The 20,859-nt window shown below is 39.9% G+C and overlaps 1 protein-coding gene across 2 annotated transcripts in view; it reads left to right on the top strand.

Moving 5' to 3' along the window:
- DENND2C (DENN domain containing 2C) overlaps positions 1-20,859 on the top strand; it is a 90,548-nt gene that overhangs the window by 49,192 nt on the left and 20,497 nt on the right. For both annotated transcript variants that reach the window (XM_086717900.1, XM_086717899.1), the window contains exons 2-9: positions 6-1,017; positions 1,539-1,675; positions 2,270-2,382; positions 3,023-3,193; positions 7,760-7,856; positions 13,411-13,455; positions 16,204-16,391; positions 19,405-19,514. In XM_086717900.1, the coding sequence (XP_086574026.1) occupies positions 197-1,017; positions 1,539-1,675; positions 2,270-2,382; positions 3,023-3,193; positions 7,760-7,856; positions 13,411-13,455; positions 16,204-16,391; positions 19,405-19,514 (1,682 nt within the window). In that variant the 5' untranslated portion in view covers positions 6-196. The remainder of the gene's footprint in view (positions 1-5; positions 1,018-1,538; positions 1,676-2,269; positions 2,383-3,022; positions 3,194-7,759; positions 7,857-13,410; positions 13,456-16,203; positions 16,392-19,404; positions 19,515-20,859) is intronic.

Raw genomic sequence — 20,859 nt, 5'->3', positions numbered from 1 at the left:
AATAGGAACATTCAAGATAAAGTTGTAACCATTTTCAACAAGGACCAGTGATCAAAATCCTTCTTTTTAAAAAGAGACTTCCAAGTTAAACATGAAAGGAAAATACTAGAATTGCTTGGATTCTAACTGACAGAATAAAGAATACAGTATTTCACGGTTACTTATGATGGAACCTCAGTAGAATTCACACTTTGTCATGCACCCAACTGGGAACATGGATGCCGGTTTTTCTCGTTCTGCTCTTCAGACCCTGTCAAGAAGCCACTGCAAAAATATCAAACAAAAAATTTCTCAGTGGGAAGGAAGAACGAATGGTATATCTAACCCAGAAAGGTGGCATCCAAAGGACTTTGGAGTGAGGTATAATAACTGTCATCAAGAGATTCTTGAGAAAAATCCTGTTGCTGAGGGAAAGAGCAAAAAGTTGGATGCAGCCAACTCTCAAAATGTCGGTCTAGATATCAATGCAGATGCCAAAAGCCAGGACCAAACTGACGGTGAAAGTGAGAAACATGAAGATGATCGTACACACCCATTTAGAAATGAATCAGAATCCAGTTGGGTATGTTCTCAGGTCAAACAGATTGAAAGCTGGAAAGACGTTTTGGATGCAGAGACTTCCTTACCTCCAGGAAATTTCTATACCTCACAGATACTGTGGAAGAAAATAGAGGCACTTCCCCCAGATAAAGTCTTCAATTTGGCTTTAGAACATTGTGACTCTTCAGAAAAAGAACTGAATTTCCAAGTTCCGGATAGTTCATATGGAATAACCAAGAGCTTAGAAAATATTTACTCTGAACCCGAGGGACAGGAATGTGGACCTTCTATAAATCCTTTGCCCAAGCCTCGTAGGACGTTCAGATATTTATCTGAGTCTGGTGTTGTGCCATGTAAAGAAAGAAACTGTGACAGAAAATACTGTGAAAATAATTCTTGTGCAGAGTCTTCTTTGGCCTCTTCTCAGGAACCCGAACCAAAGAAATATGGCAGACAAATCAGAGGGAGATCTAAAAGGTATGTTTTTATTTGCTAGGTGATGATTTCTAAGCATTGTCCTTACGGAACTACTTCCCTGCATGGGTTAGAGGCCTAGGTTGATTCTACAGATGTTGATTGACCCGAGGGGAAAGTACCTACAAAAGGAAATAGAAGTATAGGTAATATGTAAGACAGTGTATGGACCCAAGAGCATCAGAAAGACTTGAGTATTATATTTTTAAGAATGTGTAGGGATGTAAGTACATTCTTCTGCTTCATTTGGGGCATGCTGGCTTTGGCTTCACTTTTCACTAGTGGGTTAACTTAATAAAGGTACACGATAAAGAACACGAATGTAATTAGCCAAAAGCCTCCAATTTTCTCATGGTGCATGCCTATAGGGTACCAGCCTAGTTTATTATTCTCAAGTATCTGATAAAGCACCTTTGTAATTTTGCATGCAAGTCCTTTACTTATAGATGTCTCACTATCATACCAATTTAAAGAATACTAGAGTTTTAAAACATATAACTTTAAAACATATCTCCTTTCTTAAGGAAATCCTTTGAATTTGAGGATATTCAGCACTTTCGAAATCGGAACTCACAGAAGATTCATGAAGAACTTGGAAGAAATTCTGGCTCAGCACTTTATTATACACAGTCTGAGGACAATATCTATGAGGATATCATATGTATGTGTCCACAAACTTTGCAATTAAATTTAATGAGTATGTATTTGGTGGTGGAACTCTTAACTATAGGATGGTATTTTGTTTTATAACCATGCACATCTTGCTGGGGAGAGGGCTGGGGCGGGGGGGAGAGGGAGAGAGAGAAAGAATCTTAAGCAGTCCTCACGCCCAGTGCAAAGCCTGGCACAGGGCTTGACCTCACGATCCTGGGATCATGACCTGAGCTGAAATCAAGAGTCAGACACTCAACCAACCAAGCTACCCAGGTGCCCCTAGATATTTCTTTTTAATACGGTAACTTTAGTCATATAAATTCTTTTGTTCTTGAATGGTTTTTACAGTTAGTTTAGTGGACTGCTCAGTTCAGAAGTAGATGTTTAGGTATAGTATTTTGAGAATGCTTTTAGCTCGGTTAGATGCCTGAGTGGTCTATAAACTTAAAGTGCCATTGATTTTGAGACCTACATCCCTATAGCAATATAGAATACGAAGCTGAACATATTCAGTCAGTTCTTTATTTCTTTTCCTAGCTGTAGTCACTTTGTTTCCATTTAACTATGTTTCTCTAAACTTTTTTTCCCATTATTTTTTAAGATCCCTCCAAAGAAAATCCATATGAAGATATTCCAATACAGCCTTTGCCCATGTGGAGATCCCCTTCGGCCTGGAAACTACCGCCCCCTAAAAGTGCTTTCAGAGCACCAAAGGTATGACCAAAGAATTAGTGTAAGAAAACGTTAAATATAATTAATATAAGAAAACATAAGAATCTTGTTTATGATCTCCACAAAAAGATTAAAATGGTTTAACTAGGGCCAAGATGAAGAGGTTCTGAAATATGGGTTTTGTTGGTAGTGGTGGGTTTTTTGTTCTTTGGGGGGGGGGGTTTGGGCAGCACACAGCTTTTTGTGTGCTTTGGTTTGGGGGGAGTGTTTTTGTTCATTTACTAGCAGTTCAGAAAAATTAGAAAATGAACACCTTTAAACACGCCATGAGCTTTTCGTTCCACTGTAGTTAACCACAGCTCCCCCTTAGTCTCACGACAGTCTGTGGCCTAAATTACCTGTCTCATCCCTGAAGGCATTTGTCACCCCTGCAGGCAAAGGCTGTCTGAGTTAATGAGGACTCTGAGCGGTTGTTTTCTGGAAATTTGATTACCTTGTAGTAGAACTTGGGATTAGAAGCCTGAGGAATGTCTTTACAAATGGTCAAAAAAGGAACTATGGTATCCTCAACTGAGATGACTTTAAAGACAAGATAAATCTTTTTCTGAAATAACTTGGCCTTGAGAACATAGGCATTACCTAGATGATCTTACCCTTACTGGTACATCTTCTCCTGTTTTAGCTTCCTCCCAAACCTCAGTTCCTGCACCGGAAGACTATGGAACTGAAGACCTCCCAAGCTTTTTTACGGTCAAAGCTCACAAAGGATACCACTTTGCCTGTCACTTTAACGGAATGGAAGCTTTTCCGAGCTGGAGAAGTTGCAAACAGGAAAAGGAAAAATCTTCCAAGGGTAGGGACTCCAGTACTTTAATTCTTTGACCCTTACTTCATTTCCATAAATGAGAATAAATAAACTTTAGACTGGAACGAATCCTAGGTTAGAACTGATCTATTGGGATGAGAAGATTTGGAAAGCGGCCTTAAATTTTAGGTTTTTGCTCATGAAAGAAAAATGCGTGAGTGGCTTTTGCCAGGGTTTCTCTATGGATTTGGAAAATTGATTTTAGATGGAGGGTTCACTTCATTTACCTTAGCTCTCATTAAAATCAGCTGCCTGTGTCAAGGAAGCACTAGAATCTCCTATAAGAGGACATTCTACGATGCTGGCTTCAGTGTGGTTATTCTCACTCATATATATAATTGCTGAAGGGAACTGTTTTGTGCCTGAGTTTACACATTTTCAGTAATAACAAAATATGTACCTTTAATTTGGGGCAAAAATTTCCATTCAGCGGGAAGAGAAAGAAAATTTGACTCTTGGGAATAGAAATTATTAGCGATTACATTAAATAACTGATATCTCTCTCAAGGGGGAAAAGGCAATAAATCTAAATTATGTTGACTATTAGAACCAAATATTAGCTATTAGAACCAAAATGAAGAAACTGGGATTATTTGTAGACAGATACATGTTTTTTAAGACAGATATATTTTTTTTAAGGAGGGACACTTCAGAAACTGCATGACATTTTTAAATGTTTATGTTACTTGGTTCTTCTGTAATTCAGAATGTTTTCAGGGTAACTATGTAGAAATGAAAAAAAAGAGCAGATCATTTAAATAGTCTTCCTTAATCCCATCTGAATTAGCAATATGTATCCATTTAGCACACAATTTTTGCACCTGATTTTAACATTAAACAAAAGTCACAGCTGTTTCTTGGTTTAGTAACTGCTGATTGGTTCCTTGGGAAATATTCTGTTCCACAGTACTTTAATTCTTCTGATCTATTTCCTGCCCCTCCCTCCTTAATATGTGAAGAGTTAAAGACACACAGTTTTAAAAAAGCACTAAACAGATCTCTGTCAGTGAAACCAAAAAATCCTCAGCTGTTTAATCTCCTGTGTATGGTGAAGAATATGTAAAATCAGATGTTTAAAGAGTTGCTGGGCATTCTACAGTAGTCCTCTGATATATCATGCTGGCACGACAAAGCAGCCTCCCACATGCCCGGAGACAACAGATCATGTGTTCACAGGGGTGAGAATACAAACACAGAAGGAACTGCATTTAAGATATTGTCCTTGGAATGACATTAACAAAATATTTGGGAATAATAGATTGTAGATTTTAATGAGATTGAAGGAAATTTGCAGTTCTTTTAATTTCGTGCCTCAGTATTTTAGGTAATGTGGATCCCCCAAGTACTCAAAGCTTATTCTCTTTCTGATTATGGGTGATATTATCCAACTTTCCTTTTCTAATTTTTCCCCAGTGGTCTTTTTGAGAAGTGAGGTGGGAAAATATGACCATGAACTCTTACTCTTGACAGTCAGGCAGGAACAAGCTGTTAGCATTTCTACTGCGACCCTCCTTGGATTAAATCCTATTAGCATGTTCTACTTGCAAATCAGATTTTGACTTCTCGGTATCTTCAGCAACAACATTCCATCAGGAAAGCAGTTTTCATTTACTTCCCCTTTGATGACTAGAGCTATCCCTGGAAAGGAAACTGGTTTCATAGTTTGAAAATCACTGATCTAGTCCATATGCCTGTTCCCCACCCTTCCTCTCTTTCCCTCCTGTGAAAGCCTGTGTGGGATTGTTTGCTACAATAGATTTCCTAATGTCTCATATTGTCGCGTCAAGTGTGTATAGCAATATGGTTTCTACCATTCCTTAGGAAGAATATTCTACAACATTTCCTACAACCGCAAGGTAACTCTTCCTAACTCATAACCAAGATTTCCATTTTGTTACTTTATCTCATAGTTCTAGAACAGATAGTTCCTTTCCTTTATAATATTTGAGTCTACTTTTGAGTATAATTTTCAGATGCTCATTAATAATTATACTATTTCTGTTCATTATGTCCCCAAAATACATGTTTACTTTCATATGTCTTTCCTTATAGCCCCTAACAATACCTTTTTATGTTGGATTCTCTTGTTTTTTTACAATGGTAATATTTAAGAACACTGGTAATTTTTCACTTGAATGGCAGCTACAAAAATCTTTAAAAGAACAAACGCATCCAAAATGTGGGAATAATCTGCATATTGGAAGCACATGTTTCTCACATGTTATTTTTCTTGTGCTGGACTGATTCACCGCCTATGGATTGCCAGGATTGCTGGAGAAACAAGGACAAAAGAGAAAACAAGAACATTCTTCTCAAACTTTGTTGGCTCTTATGTTCCTAACAGTTGTAATTTGAGGCATTAAATATATTAAATCAGGATTAATAATTAAGAAAAAGCTTGGAATTTTAAGAAGAAAGAGAAATAAACATGGAAAACTAATGAATTCCTCTTTTTTATTTTTTTAAGTTTGTTTATTTAAGCAATCTCTTCACCCAATGTGGGACTCAAATTCACAACCCCAAGATAAAGAACCGCATGCTCTGACTGAGCCAGCCAGGCCTCCCAATTCCTCCTTTCAAAAGTGGCTGTTCACTGGGGTGCCTGGGTGGCTCAGTCTTAGGCTAAGTGTCTGACTTTGACTCAGGTCCATGACCTCACGGTTTGTGAGTTCAAGCCCTGCATTGGGCTCTGTGCTAGCCTGGAGCCTGCTTCAGATTCTGTGTCTTCCTCTCTCTCTGCCCTTCCCCCACTCATGTTCTGTCTCTCAAAAATAAATAAAAACATAAAAATTTTTTTAAAAAAGTTGCTGTTCATCAGCTTGATTTTTTCCTCTTTTTTAAAAAAATTAAAAAAAAATTTTTTTTAATCTTTATTTATTTTTGAGAGAGAGAGAGACACAGAGTGCAAGCGGGGGAGGAACAGAGAGAGAGGGAGACACAGAATCCGAAGCAGGCTCCAGGCTCTGAGCTGTCAGCACAGAGCCCGATGCGGGGCTCGAACTCACGAACCGTGAGATCATGACCTGAGCCAAAGTTGGACACCCAAACAACTGAGCCACCCAGGCGCCCCTGAAATATTTTTTTACTTGAGTATTGTTGACACATATTTCCTCCTTTTTAAAAGTTTTTTATTTTAGAGAGAGAGAGATATAGCACGCATGCACAAGTTGGGGAGAGGGGCAGAAGGAGAGAAAGAATCCAACTCAATCCCAGGCCCTGGGATCATGACCTGAGCCAAAATCAAGAGTCAGACACTCAACTGACTGAGCCACCCAGGAACCCCATCTTTCCTTTTTGAACCCTACTCTGTGTATGTGTGTCTGTGTTTGTCGGTGTCTATCTGTCTCTTTGACACACACCTCCCAGCAGCAAAGGAGAAAATTCTGAGTAATGTTTTTTAAATGGAACCTGGTTTTCATCCTAAAGCACATTTGAGAGCCTCCTATTTTTATGACATTTGTAAAATAAATTGTAATATTAGTGCTCCCAGTAGCAAAGAGAGTATTTGCTTTAACAAAAGCTTTGTCAGCGTGATTATCTTTTTGTGAAGAATTCCTGGGAACAGAAATAACTGAGCCTTACCCCACCTTCCAAGTGGAAGGAGTATTCTGCTTCTTACTCTGGGTGATAGGAAAGGCTTGGTCAACAAATAGAGTGCATGGGACACCTGGGTGGCTCAGTTGGTTAAACGTCCAACTTTGGCTCAGATCATGATCTCACAGTTTCTGAGTTCCAGCCCCACATTGGGCTCTGTGCTGACAGCTCAGAGCCTGGAGCTTGCTTCAGATTCTGTGTCTCCGCCTCTCTCTGCCCCTCCTGTGCTCATGCTCCGTCTCTCTCTGTCTCTCAATAATAAATAAACATTTAAAAAATTAAAATAAATAAATGAATGAATTTAAAAAAAAAAACAGAGCGCAATAGGCAGGTCTCTTGCATGTTGTGATGTGGAGTGACAAGGAATCTCTCTAAGAGCCTGTGCTGGGTCCTTCTGGAAAGAAGATAGCCTTTCCTCCTTCTCTACCCATGTTATATGGATTTTCTATTAGAACATATCATATTACTAAAGATCAGTTTAGATTCAAAATTGAAAAAATGTCAAGGTTTTTACTTTTAAAAAGGATCTTTCTCTGAGTGAAAATCATTAGTAAATTAATATGAAAACTTGGTGTTGAATCTTTAAAAAAAAAATAAAAGGGAGGTACCCGGCTGGCTCCGTCAGTGGAGCATGTGACTCTTGATCTTGAGGTTGTAAGCTCAAGCCCCACGTTAGGCATAGAGATTACTTAAAAATAAAATTTTTATTATTTAAAAAAACCTTTTTAATGTTTATTTATTTTTGAGAGAGAGGGAGAGTGCGTGAGCATGGGAGGGGCAGAGAGAGAGGGAAGCAGAGGATTTGAGGCAGGCTCCGTGCTTTCCGCACTGAGCCCAATGTGGGGCTTGAACTCACAAACTGAAAGATCAAGACCTGAGCCAAAGTGGGACGTTTAACCAAATGAGCCACCCAAGTATCTGGTGTTAGTTTTAACTTGTGCTTTGTTGGTCTTTTTTCAGCTCGTATTGAAAATTGCTGATGTATTTGAGTCTAAGAGAGGGAAAAAGAGGGTAAAGTTACACCCATACACTGGAAAAGACGTACCTCCCTCAAAAGGTAAGAATTGTTGCAGCTGTCCAGAGCTACCAGCATTTGAGGGGAGAGTCATATAACTTAACATTTAGGTAAATTATAATTCTTGGTTTACTTTCATATCTATCCCACTTAAATATAACTTCTTTAAGATAAGGGATTATTTCTTATTCTTCCTCAAATCCCTGCCAATGAGACTAATTTTCATAGGCAGATTGCGTTATTTTATAATCCGACTGATTTATAGTCTCTTTCAATATAGACTCTTTCAGTTAGACTCTCAGTAGAACCGAGAATATTAGGTATATAGAGACCACAGGTATGTGGCACAGAACTGGTAGTCATCTACTAAGTTCAGTAGTAGTTTCATCCTTCAGATGCCTAGATAAAACCTACATTGTCTTTTTTTAAAAAAAAAAAAATCAATGTTTTTTTATTTTTGAGAGAGACAGAGTGAGCAGGGAAAGGGCAGAGAGAGAGGGAGATAAAGAATCCAAAGCAGGCTCCAGGCTCTGAGCTGTCAGGACAAGCCTGACATGGGGCTCGGACTCACAAGTGGTGAGATCATGACCTGAGCTGCAGTTGGACACTTAACCAACCGAGCCACCCAAGAGACCCAAACCTTACATTGTCTTAATTAAGAAACTCCGAACATCCATAGTGAATTATTAGAATTTTCTGAGCCTCATGCAAGATTCTTAACTTGGTTTTCTGACAAAGAACATGCAGAATTTAGCAGTTTTTGTCAAGCGAGAAACAACAGCCAAGTCATAACCAGAGAAGAATGTTTCCTATTTTTGCCAACGTCCAAAGACAGAAATTTCTTAATTTCCCTTGAAAATCTGTTCTGCATTCCAACAATTACTATCTGAAAATAAAATCCTCCCTGCTCCAATTTGAGCCTCTTTCTTCTTACTCTAAAATCAACTAGTCACCATTTTAGATACAAGTTTCCATATTTTCAAAAGCAGTGATCAAAACATGTTCTCATCTTCTCTGCCGCAGAAGAAATCATTTTGGTTATTGCTGCTAATAGGAACCACTTACTGAATGAAGTAATAGATTTTCTACATACTTTATCTCATGTGTAACATATGACAACACTAGGACGCAGGGACTGTCCTTATTTTACAGAAGAAGAAGCCGAGCCAGTGGAGGGAGGAAGTGTCGGTTTGCAGAAAGGAGCATGGTACCATGAAGTCCTACCCTTTTCTGTCACCAACAGTTACTCGCCATTTTTCTCGTGAATCTTGATTTTTAGCAGTTTAATGATTTCTCCATGTGTTTTTTTTTTTTTTTTATCCTCAACAAGGATATTGTCAAAGGCTTTTTATGTGTATATTTCAGAACTAGGTACAGAAGATGAAAACTGGTGCCAGCTATTATTCTGGACCCTTTTAGACGCATTATCATTAATCTTCTAAATAGCCTTTGTGGCAGACATTATTGTCAACTGTTTCTAGATAAGGAAATAAATTGTAAATTGCAAATTATGTAAGATTTCAAGACACTGGGGCCGGGAGAAATTCTTCTGAAACATTACCATTTTCCTAAATTAATAGCAGTCTACTGGCAGCTACATTCTCGATGCTTATGCCGCACTAAGTAGGTTCTTACTGATCTCTTACTTTATTTGTATGTCTTATGCCTTATGGATTAGGAACATTTCAGTAAATGTGGCTCTAAGATAAGTTTTGAAAAGCCAAGTCTTTTTTTCTCTGTATCGTTATTGGAAAAAACTCCACAGAATGAATTGCGAACTTACAACAATCCCTAAGTTGTAACTCTTCCCCACAAGTGTGTTTTTCTTTTGCAAGGCTCAAAGAAAATATGCATTTGCCCAGCCTCTGTAACCAACTCCTCCTGTGGGCCTGAGGAAGTTGTCTCATGCCTGAGGATCTCTTGGCTCCACAGTTACATTTTCAGATTTTGTTTTCCTCCTTAAGCTTTTGTCTGTAGATCAACAATGACTGGTAGAACCAGATAATTGTATTTACCTACTCTGTCAGTACATGCTAGGTTTTACTGAATCTGTTCCAACCTAAACATTTCTTAACTTTTAGTTATCAGTTGTTACAAAATGATTTATTGCCCTTCTTCAGTTCTGTCATTACAATTTTGTGTGTTGAAGTCACGTGTAAAAAACGGACAACCTATTTCTTTTTTTTTTTTTTTTTTTCAACGTTTATTTATTTTTGGGACAGAGAGAGACAGAGCATGAACCGGGGAGGGGCAGAGAGAGAGGGAGACACAGAATCTGAAACAGGCTCCAGGCTCTGAGCCATCAGCCCAGAGCCTGACGCGGGGCTTGAACTCACGGACCGCGAGATCGTGACCTGGCTGAAGTCGGACGCTTAACCGACTGCGCCACCCAGGCGCCCCCAACCTATTTCTTTTTTGATCCCTATAGATTCTAAATAGATTTTCCTCTTGGCTTGTAAGCAAGCCCCTTAACCATCATTCAGTTTCTTGGAACACGGATCATCAAAACCTACAGATGTGAATTGAGGAAAGCCACCCAAATGAGCTTTTGTAGGGTCTCTTCCAGTTGTATTACTTTTCCTTCCTTTCCCCTTTCGTTTCTTTCTTTCCAGACACTTGATAGGCCCCTAAGAAGTGCCTGATGCTAAGGACACAAACAGGACTCAGGAGCTCACGGTGTTTGTTCCTTCATGCTGAGTAATATGTCATAGCTCCAGTGTGCTTTCTATCATGGTGGTTAATTTGAAGTTTAAAGCCTATAAGATGGTAGCTACACTTGCAGTGAGCACAGCATAATGTATGCACTTGTCAAATGGCTATATTGCACACCTGAAATGTATACAAGAGCATGGGACTATTGGCCATGAGTTCAAGCCCCACATTGAGCATGGAGCCTACTATAAATAAATGAATTTTTAAAAATATTTTAAGTTTAGGGGCGCCTGGGTGGCGCAGTCGGTTAAGCGTCTGACTTCAGCCAGGTCACGATCTCACGGTCTGTGAGTTCGAGCCCCGCGTCGGGCTCTGGGCTGATGGCTCGGAGCCTGGAGCCTGTTTCCGATTCTGTGTCTCCCTCTCTCTCTGCCCCTCCCCCGTTCATGCTCTGTCTCTCTCTGTCCCAAAAATAAATAAACGTTGAAAAAAAAAATTAAAAAAAAAATATTTTAAGTTTATTTATTTATTTTCAGAGAGAGAGAGAGAGCACAGGCATGTGAGTGGGGGAGGGGCAGAGAGATAGAGGGAGAGAGGATTCCAAGCAGGTTCTGCACTGACAGCGCCTGATCATGACCCAAGCCAAGATCGAAAGTCGGACACTCAACCAACTGAGCCACCCAGGTGCCCCTAAAAAAGTTTTTTTTTTAGTAAAAGAAAAAGGGGGTGCCTGGTAGGCTCAATCAGTAGAGCATGCAACTCTTGATCTCAGGGTGGCGAGTTCAAGCCCCATGTTTGGGTATGGAGCCTACTTAAAAAAAAAATTCAAACCCCCCAAACCTATACAGTACACAGTATTTAAATAGGTACTTTTTCTGTTACATGTCTTATGAGGAAGCAACATTTTTTAGCATTCTCTTATTCCTTATCATAAAATTTAAATGAGCACAGCAAATATTGAAATAATGTAGAATGAGAAAAAAATGAAAACCCAAGGTTTCCCAAACCTCCTACTACTCCCAGAAAATTTTATGCACATGCAAATAGTTTTTCTACCCAAATAGTTTTTTTTAAAGAGGAGTGAATAATTCAATTGTGTTGTTTATTTTTTAAATGTTTATTTAATTTTGAGAGAAAGAGAGAGTGCTCGTGGGGGAGGGAGTCACAGAATCCGAAGCAGGCTCCTGGATCCAAGCTGTCAGCACAGAGCCCAGTGCGGGGCTCAAACCCACAAACTGCGAGGTCATGATCTGAGCCAAAGTCGGACACTCAACTGACTGAGCCACCCAGGCGCCCCTACCCAAATAGTTTTTTATACCATTCAGACTTTGTATATCTTGCTTTAAATAAAAAAAAAAAATTAATTAATATATTTCAGAGCTCTTTTAGTATCAACACATAGTAGACATTTTGGTTGTTTCACACTTTATTTAACCTATGGATATTGAAGTTCTATGTGTGTATATATTTTTTTGCTCTGCAAACAATGCTGCATTATATATCTTTTTGTATATAACTTTGTATATTGGTAAGAATACAGCTATAGAATCAGTACCTAGCATTGGACTTAACCAAAAAATATGTACATGTAAAATTTTTATGACTTCTGCCAAATTGCCCCACAGATTATAATAACTGCTTATATTTCTACGGAAAGCATTTGAAAATGACTTTTTCGTATAATCTTTACTAATACTGTGTTTTATTAAAGCTTTTTATTTTTTCCCATGGCACGGTTGAATATTGTAGCTTACTTATTATTTTAATTTACATTTCTTTAATTTTAAATTTGGACAGTTGTCATGCTTATAGAAAGTTATAAATCTTTTTGTATAGATTGTCTATTCCTACCCTTTATTCCTTTTTCTGTTGTGCTATAATTTTTCTAATTCATTTGTAACAGCTATTTGAATATGAAGAAATTTATCCTTGTGTCTGCAATGTGTATCACAGTTATTTTCCCAGTTTATCATTCACGTTTTGAATTTAGTAATTTTTATTAGGGAGAAATTTCCATTTTTATATCATCAAGCTTATATATTTTTCATTTATGACTCCTAGCCTTGTTTTTCTTGCTACAGAAAGTCCTATTTGTGTGCTTAGCATCACACACCCCTTAGTAACCTCTGGAAGTGTCTGGAAAGAAAGAAAAGGGAAAGGAAAGCAGGTTACAGAAAGATTTTTCCCTGTCTGTGCACTTTTAAATTTTGCTTTAACTTTTCAGACTTAATCTAGAAATTTTTCATTCACTTGTTCAGAAAGCTCTGTGTATAAGTGTGTGTGTATGTGTATGTGTGTAAATTGGCCATGTGTCTAGCACTGTGGTGCAAAATACCCCCTTGTAAAAGCATAGCTTCTTATAACCAAGGTACTTAAAATCTGGGGAAAATAAGAGCAGTTCAAAGCAGACTGAGCACTGTAAGAATTCGGAGTAAAGGAATGCTGAATTTGGCCTAGAAGTAGCTTAGAAGCACCATAAAGTAGCTCAGATGTTTCTCCGTAAATTTGTGTGGTTATCCCTCTGAGCCCCACATGTTCCTTTTACTCTGAATTCATGGTTAGTTCTGTGTTGAGGTTTTTATTTAGCCAGGTTGGTGTCTACCTTTGATATCTTGTTTGGGAATATAAGGACAAGGACATGAATGTAGCAATAGAATCTATTCTGAACCAGACTTCTTAGAATCAGGGATGAGCTTGGAGCTGAGGAGGGAGGTGGGGTGTGGGAAGGAGCTAGAGTAGATTAGTTGCCCCTCTGGTCGTGAGCGGCTGTTTTCTTTTGTGACTGCCCTCCCCTGTTGTAACCAGGTGGTCTGGGGAACGGCTCAGCATCCTTATTACCCCTGACTCCAGGGCTCCCGGCCCATGGAGACTTTTACACTGTTCTCATCCCCATGGACTCCCTACTGTCAAACAAGACAAATAGAAACTCTTTCTCTCTTTTCAGGTGAAACCAGTGGGAACGAAAGTGATGCGGAGTATCTGCCAAAGAGTGAGTGAGTCAGTGGGGCTGCTCCCTTTCTCGTGATGATCATGGTCATGGGTGGAGTAGCACCTGCCTTTGGGATTGAGCATGTTTTTCCCACATTCAGCTTTATTTAGTGGGTGATATTTTTATGATAAGACCTGCTGAAATTTGGGGGACTAAGCAGTACACTGTTAGATGTTCGACAGTGTTAAAAACCTCCCGTGGTGGAATGAGGCAAACAGTACGGCTCTTAAGATGGAGTGTTCTTAGGGGAGCAGCGAAACTGCATGTTCAGACATAGGTGCAGGAGTTTCCCAGCAGCCAAAACAGAGTATGTGAATCATCCTCTGAGACAAATACATACCATTAAATATCTAATTTTTCATAATCACTCAAGTGTACTTATTTAACTTTGACATCTCTGATACTGAGATAGGAAATATCGATCTATCTCTCATTTACAGACATTTACTTATATTTCAAATTATTGTGCCCTTTGCTTTCTACTAGCACATAGAATCTGCCATACATTTTTTGACTGTATGTGTTCAAACATATCATGGTCTCTGTATCCTTCACGTAATGGATTTTTATAGCAAATTATATAGTTCCTGTTTCACTGACTGACATATCGAGGCATGGAGACAGAGACATGAATTGTCAAAGCTGAGTGTAGGGCAGTTCCGAGTCTGATACTCGGGTCTTATGATTAATAGTCATGTGCTCTCTCCGTTGGCCTGATTGCTTCGGGTGTTTGATTCTGGAGCCTTACTAAGGTGAAACTTAAGTCATCATCAAGTTCAGCCTGGATGTGTAAGGATGACAGAGCTAATGCCGTTGCTGCTGAGAAACAGGACGTAAAATTTTCTTGATTTGAACTGAGCTTTGCCTAGAGCACTAAATGTACTGGATAGTTCGGGGGAGCCATTTCGAGATGAATTTTGAAGTGTTCTTAATATTTGATCCGTGGTGTAACTTCTTTGGGGGCAGAGTGTGTCACATCTCAAAAGAGAAGCAAACAATTAGTCAGAGGCTGCGTCTTTCGATCGTGGCTCAGAATAACACATCATCAACTCTCTGGGCCACTTAGACTATTTCTTCTGCAAGTTCTGCATTTCCTCTACAGGAGACTACCCCAAATTGTCCACAGTTTGGAGATAAATGAGAATAAAGGATAAATGCTACCCAGTTTTGAGTGGAATTTCTCATATTTAAGTAGTATGCTTCCATAATTTCATTCTTTTGAGAAATAGTCTATTAATAGGTGTCTTCTTTTGGTTCATTTTTCCCCTCTTGGATTTAACACCATATATTGATGTAAGCATGTGTCCGTTGTCAGTAATATATGCCAAGGAGAGAAGGGTAAAAGGCAGTTTCTTTAATGTGAGGATATTTATTTTAATTTTATCAAACTCATCCTTCTGTGTACTTAGCCTCTGTAGGACTCTGTTCTTTTATCAGATCTTCCCCCCAGCGTGTACACACACACACACACACACACACACACACACACACACACACACACACGTGATTTCATGGTCCCAATGATGAGGGAAACAAAGGCAAGAGAAGTGCAGCTTAAAGTAAATTTCCTTACAGCCTGCAGCCCACTGATAGACACCTGAAACATGCAGAGCGTGGCCTTCCTCAAGGAATTCATGGCTGCCTTCCTGCCTTAATGTTTATGTTTTATTAAAAACTAAAAGTAGAGGCACCTGGGTGGTTCAGTTGGTTAAGCGTCTGACTCTTGATTTTGGCTGAGGTCATGATCTCACAGTTTGTGAGTTCGAGCCGCACATGGGGCTTTGGGCTGGCAGTGTGGAGCCTGCTTGGGATTCTCTCTCTCCCTCTCTCTCTGCTCCCCTTCCCTCAAAATTAATAAATAAACTTTTAAAAAACTTAAAAAAAAAACCTAAAAGCAACCTTATCTTGAGAATAGTTACATCTTCAGGGTCCTGGAAGACCCTGCCTTTAGCATCCGGAAATTCCTTAGAAACTAAGTTCATCTGGGGCGCCTGGGTGGCTCAGTCGGTTGAGCGTCCGACTTCAGCTCAGGTCACGATCTCACGGTTCGTGAGTTTGAGCCCCGCATCAGGCTCTGGGCTGATGGCTCAGAGCCTGGAGCCTGCTTCCGATTCTGTGTCTCCCTCTCTCTCTGCCCCTCCCCCGTTCATGCTCTGTCTCTCTCTGTCTCAAAAATAAACAAACATTAAAAAAAAATAATAAAAAAAAAAAAGAAACTAAGTTCATCTCTATCCCCCCTCCCTCCACACACTCAAAAGTATATAATCAGTCTCTCCTCACAACCCCAGTGCAGCTCTTTCTGCCCACGGGTCCTGTGCCCATGCTATAATAAAACCTCATTTTTGCACCAAAAACGTCTCAAGAATTCTTTCTCAGTCGTTTACTCATGAACCCCGTTTCATAATTTCATCACCAGCCAGTGGCATCTGTTGTCAGGCCAGTGCTTTTACCTGACGTTTTCCACGTATCCTGGTGTTACGCCGCGGAAGATGGGAGAGCACAGAATATGTGTTGGGACGCACCTAGAGTATCGGTTGGGACACCGCGGGCTCCTGGGCACTTGTGAGACTCTGTACTTGTTCCCCAAGTATGTCATAGCCCTCGCAGGGCTGTGTGGCAGACGTCGGTTAGTCAGCACTCCGTCAGCAATGACTGGGTGAAGATTAGTCCTTATGGGTCATGACCTCTGGGTGCTGGAGGGAAGATGGGGCTACAAAGGAAAAACAGTGCTCCCTGATTTCATTGCAGACCGCCACAAGCGCTTAGCCCAGCTCCAGCAGTCTTCCAAGAGGAATCCTCACTACCAGACCTTAGAGAGGGATCTTATTGAATTACAGGAGCAGCAGCTCTTTGAACTTTTTGTGGTGGTGTCCCTCCAGAAGAAGCCATTGGAAATAAGCTACATTCCCCAGGTCATACAGCAGTTCCCTGGCAAGGTAGGTGCAGGGAGACCAAGAGGCGTCCAGGAGTGTTCTCGTGTCTCTGTGTTTTATCTCCGCTCTTCTTTCTATTGTGATCTCAAGCAGCTTTTACTAATACTGTACCTTTTGTAGGATCTGGTAAGTGACTCTGGTGATGTCTCACGTCTGGCCTGAGCTGCAAACAAGGGCAAAATCTTATTATCCAAATTGTTTATTTTATTTTATTTTTTTTGCTCTGCTGTTTACTAAGTGCCCTTTAGCAAGTTGCAAAACCTCAGTTTTCTCATTCTTTTTTTTTTTAATGTTCGTTTATTTTTGACAGAGAGACAGAGCATGAGCGGGGGAGGGGCAGAGAGAGGGGGAGACACAGAATCTGAAGCAGGGTCCAGGCTCTGAGCTGTCAGCACAGAGTCCAATGCAGGGCTCGAACTCACAGACCATGAGATCATGACCTGAGCCGAAGTCGGACGCTCAACCAACTGAGCCACCCAGGCGCCCCTCAGTTTTCTCATTCTTGATGAGGGGAACAGTAAATATGACAGAACAGGGTAGCAGTTTAGAGCATGGACTCTTAAGCCAACTCTCTGCGCTTGCCACTAATTAGCACTGTGACTTTGAGCAGTTACTTAACTGCTCTGTGCCTTGGTTTCTTCATTTGTAAAATGGAGGTAATCATAATAATGTCTATCCCGTTGAGTTGCAGTGAGGATTAAATGAGCTGTATAAGGCACTTAGAATAGTGTCTAGCATATAGTTAGCACTATAGAATGTTATCCATGATTAGTGAGGGTTTAATAAGATAATGTATTTAAAGTGCTTAACACAGTCCCTGGCACATAGTAAGCACTTCATAAATGGTAGCTATTATTAACAAATATTATTTGATTTTCTCTGTCTTATGCCTGAGAGGGCATAACATTAAAAAGCAAACAGAAACCCCACACTGTAGATTGAGAGAGAAACCGCAGAAGAAAACAAAAAGTTTTATAGTTTATTTTGTATTTAATTTTTCCTGCTTTTTGAACAATGGGTCCACAGTTTCATCTTGCAACTGTGCTCTGCAAATTATGTAATGAGCCTTGGTAAGGCGTGATCCCTTTAAATAGGGAATCTCCTCACTCTCCATCTTAATACTTGGGCCATGTCTCTTATTTAAGTTATCTGCTCAGATGCTTTAGGAACTTGAGATTTAAACCCCAACTTATGTGTTTCACCAAAAAAAGCTAGGGGAGCACAACTGTACTGGAATGGAATCTAAGAGACATTTCCTGCATAAGTTCTCATTAGAAAAAAAAAAAAAGTGCTAGGGCACCTGGGTGCCTCAGTTGGTTAAGCGTTTTAACTTTGGCTCAGGTCATGATCTCGTGATTTGTGGGTTTGAGCCTCGCATTGGGCTCTGCACTGGCAGTGCGGAACCTGCTTGGGATTCCTTCCCTCTCTCCCTCTCTTTCTCCACCCCTCCTCCGCTTGCTCTCTCTTTCTCTCTCTCTCTCTCTCTCAGAAAAAAATAACCTTAAAAAAAAAGTGGTCAACAACATTCCTACTGTAAACATAACTGTTTAATTTCTTATAAAATTCTTCAGTGTAGCCTGAGAGCCACAGTGTCACAACACTGAACCATGGAAGTCTAAAATGACGTAATGCAGATAGTCTTGAAGAGTCCAATTTCCCATAAAGAGAAGCTTAATTTTTTTTTCCGATTTTTCAATCAGTCTTACCTTTGCAGAAATCTCGAGGTTGAACATTGTTTTTCAACAAAGCCTGAATTAACGGGCTCAGAGCCAGATAAGGACCCAGCTGAGTCTGGCAGGGATTGAGGGATGTTTCTAAGCAAATTACTTAGCATCCTTGTGCATTAGGCTCCCATAAGTTAAGGAGGGAGAGAGCTGACCAAGTCTCTCTTGATTGCGTTGTGGAAAACCATAAATGAAGACAATTCCGAGTCATTTAACAATGTAAAAATAATAGAAGGTGAGACAACTGAACTTTTGTTAGAATGCTTTTCCGTTTCTGAAGAGCTAAATGAACGTCTAGGTGACTCAGAATGGCTGCATGTTTTGTTTCAGAAATTAAATTAAAGGATTAATTTGTATTAGCTACATGAGGGTGCTACGGCTATAATAGACTTATTTTCTGCTTGTTTCCATACTAATTTTTAAATGTCTTTTGGTTTAACTAAATTTAGATTGTTCTTTTAAGTATGATACCAGACTTGCACACAAAGGCCTTCCACGCTAAAATTTCACAGGAAGTTGCAAACTAGTAATTAGTTAGCAAAGATTATATGCTAAAGGAAATGATTATATATGGGATAGATTCTAAAAATAGTATCTTTTCTTTTTTTTTCTAAATTTTTTAACGTTTATTTATTTTTGAGACAGAGAGAGACAGAGCATGAATGGGGGAGGGTCAGAGAGAGAGGGAGACACAGAATCTGAAACAGGCTCCAGGCTCTGAGCTGTCAGCACAGAGCCCGAAGTGGGACTCGAACTCACGAACCGTGAGATCATGACCTGAGCCGAAGTCGGACGCTTAACCGACTGAGCCACCCAGGCGCCCCAAAATAGTATCTTTTCTAAATAACATTCAAAACACCTTTGACTATTGATCAGAGAGTGTCTGGCACTAACTGGGCTTTTGCTATCAGTGTGCTATAGAATAGGTTTTTGTTTTATGTCCCATGATTTATTAAAATATTGGGTTTCCACTAGTATATGAATCCTGAATTACGATTCTACCTCTAGACTAGAAACTATTTTCAGTCACTCCTCTTACATCAGATTATAGGATCTCCACAAGTAACCATTTCTATGTCAAAATAGGATTCTTTATTCTTAGTAACCGTGTTCTCAGTGTATCTTCAGTGATTACTGGCCTTGGCCTTCCTGTCATGTGAAACAACACAACACTGTGCTGAGATGACTACTTAGGCTTATCAGAGACCTCTTTTCCCATGACTAGGCTGTTTTGTATATATAGTCTCTGCTTACGTAGAATATTAGTCACCTATAAATGTTCCGTTTTTCAGGGTGATCATGGCTTTAAGCAGTCCAAAGACACCGAAGAGAGGCTCAAAGTTATCCCCAAGTTTTGTTTTCCTGACTCAAAAGACTGGGTGCCAACCTCAGAACTCAAGAGGTAAATGGGTTTCTTAATCTGATTTCTCATTTTTGGAACTGCAAAAATAGAATCCGAATGTTTGCGAAATGGGTAGAGCCAGCAGTTAAAGCTATGTGGACACTGTAGCAGGTCAAGGATGCAGTGGGAGGAAAGGAAGAAACAGAATTAGAACATTTCCTATGTGAGTTCAAAAAAGAAAAACATGGAATAGTTTCAGTGTCAAAGGGAAAACGAGTTTGAGAAGCTCTGCAGTTGGCCAGTTCTTGGGGGGGGAAAGTTCCGTTTTATATACAATCAGAAATGCCACCAAGTGGACAGAAAAGGAAAAAGGACTTGGGCTTAGGGACCCTACTTAGGAGGTAAAACAGTGGTGTCTGCACCTTGTTTCTCCTTCAAGTTGACGGAAGTCACAGCCCAGAGTGTACGTTCCCCTGCGAAACTTGTACAAAGGGAGGATCCAGATTGGGAGGTGTGAGCATTATTGAGAAGGGAAGATAAGGAATTTCTTCCTGGTATCTCGAGGGAACTGTGTTCAATTAATAAACAGTTATCCTCCCTGAATCCTGCTTGTAAGTAGATAACTGCTCCGTTCAGAACTGTAATTATTGACCGTGCTATTTAGGCCGAAACGCGTGATTCTGGAACCGTGTCACATGCAGATAACATGCTGGAGGAGAGCCTCGGCTGTTGCCTAAGTAGCTGCTCTGCCTTTCTGCCTCACCTTGTCTCCAGTCTGTGCTGCTGTCTCGCCTAACCAGTTTGGCCTGATGGCCACTCTCCTCTCTGAACCATCAATCCTGATGGTCTTAAGCTGTCAGGTGCACTGCTAACTGCACAAGCAGCTTCTTTCATAATGGCCTGGCCGCTCCATAGCTGGCTTTTCTGCCCAATGAGTTATATGGGTTTTTTTTTTTCTGGAACATTTGGGAAATACAGAGGAATAAATAAAAAGTGGAAGTTATAAGTTGCTGGCATTCTGGCACTCAGAGATAATAACTAAATATGTTGGCATATTCCCTTTCAATCTTTGTTTTTGGCCATATATAGATGTATGTATTCACTGCTCAAATTTGGATTTCTTTGATTATTAATGAATTTCTTTCTTGGTCTTCTTTTTATAAACTATGCAGATGAATTTCTTTCTTGGTCTTCTTTTTATAAACTATGCAGATCTTTTTTTTAATGTTTTTTTGAGAGAGAGAGAGAGAGCACTCAAGAGTGAGAGAGAGTAGAGAAAGAGGGGGAAAGAGGATCTGAAGTGGGCTCTATGCTGACAGCAGAGAGCCCGATGTGGGGCTCGAACTCACGAACTGTGAGATCATGACCTGATCTGAGGTCGGAGGCTTAACTGAGTCACCCAGGT

Source organism: Puma concolor, chromosome C1, assembly GCF_028749965.1.
Source record: "Puma concolor isolate L17-30 chromosome C1, mPumCon1.1.hap2, whole genome shotgun sequence".
Lineage (NCBI taxonomy): Eukaryota > Metazoa > Chordata > Mammalia > Carnivora > Felidae > Puma > Puma concolor.
This window is presented reverse-complemented; position numbering and strand designations above follow the sequence as displayed.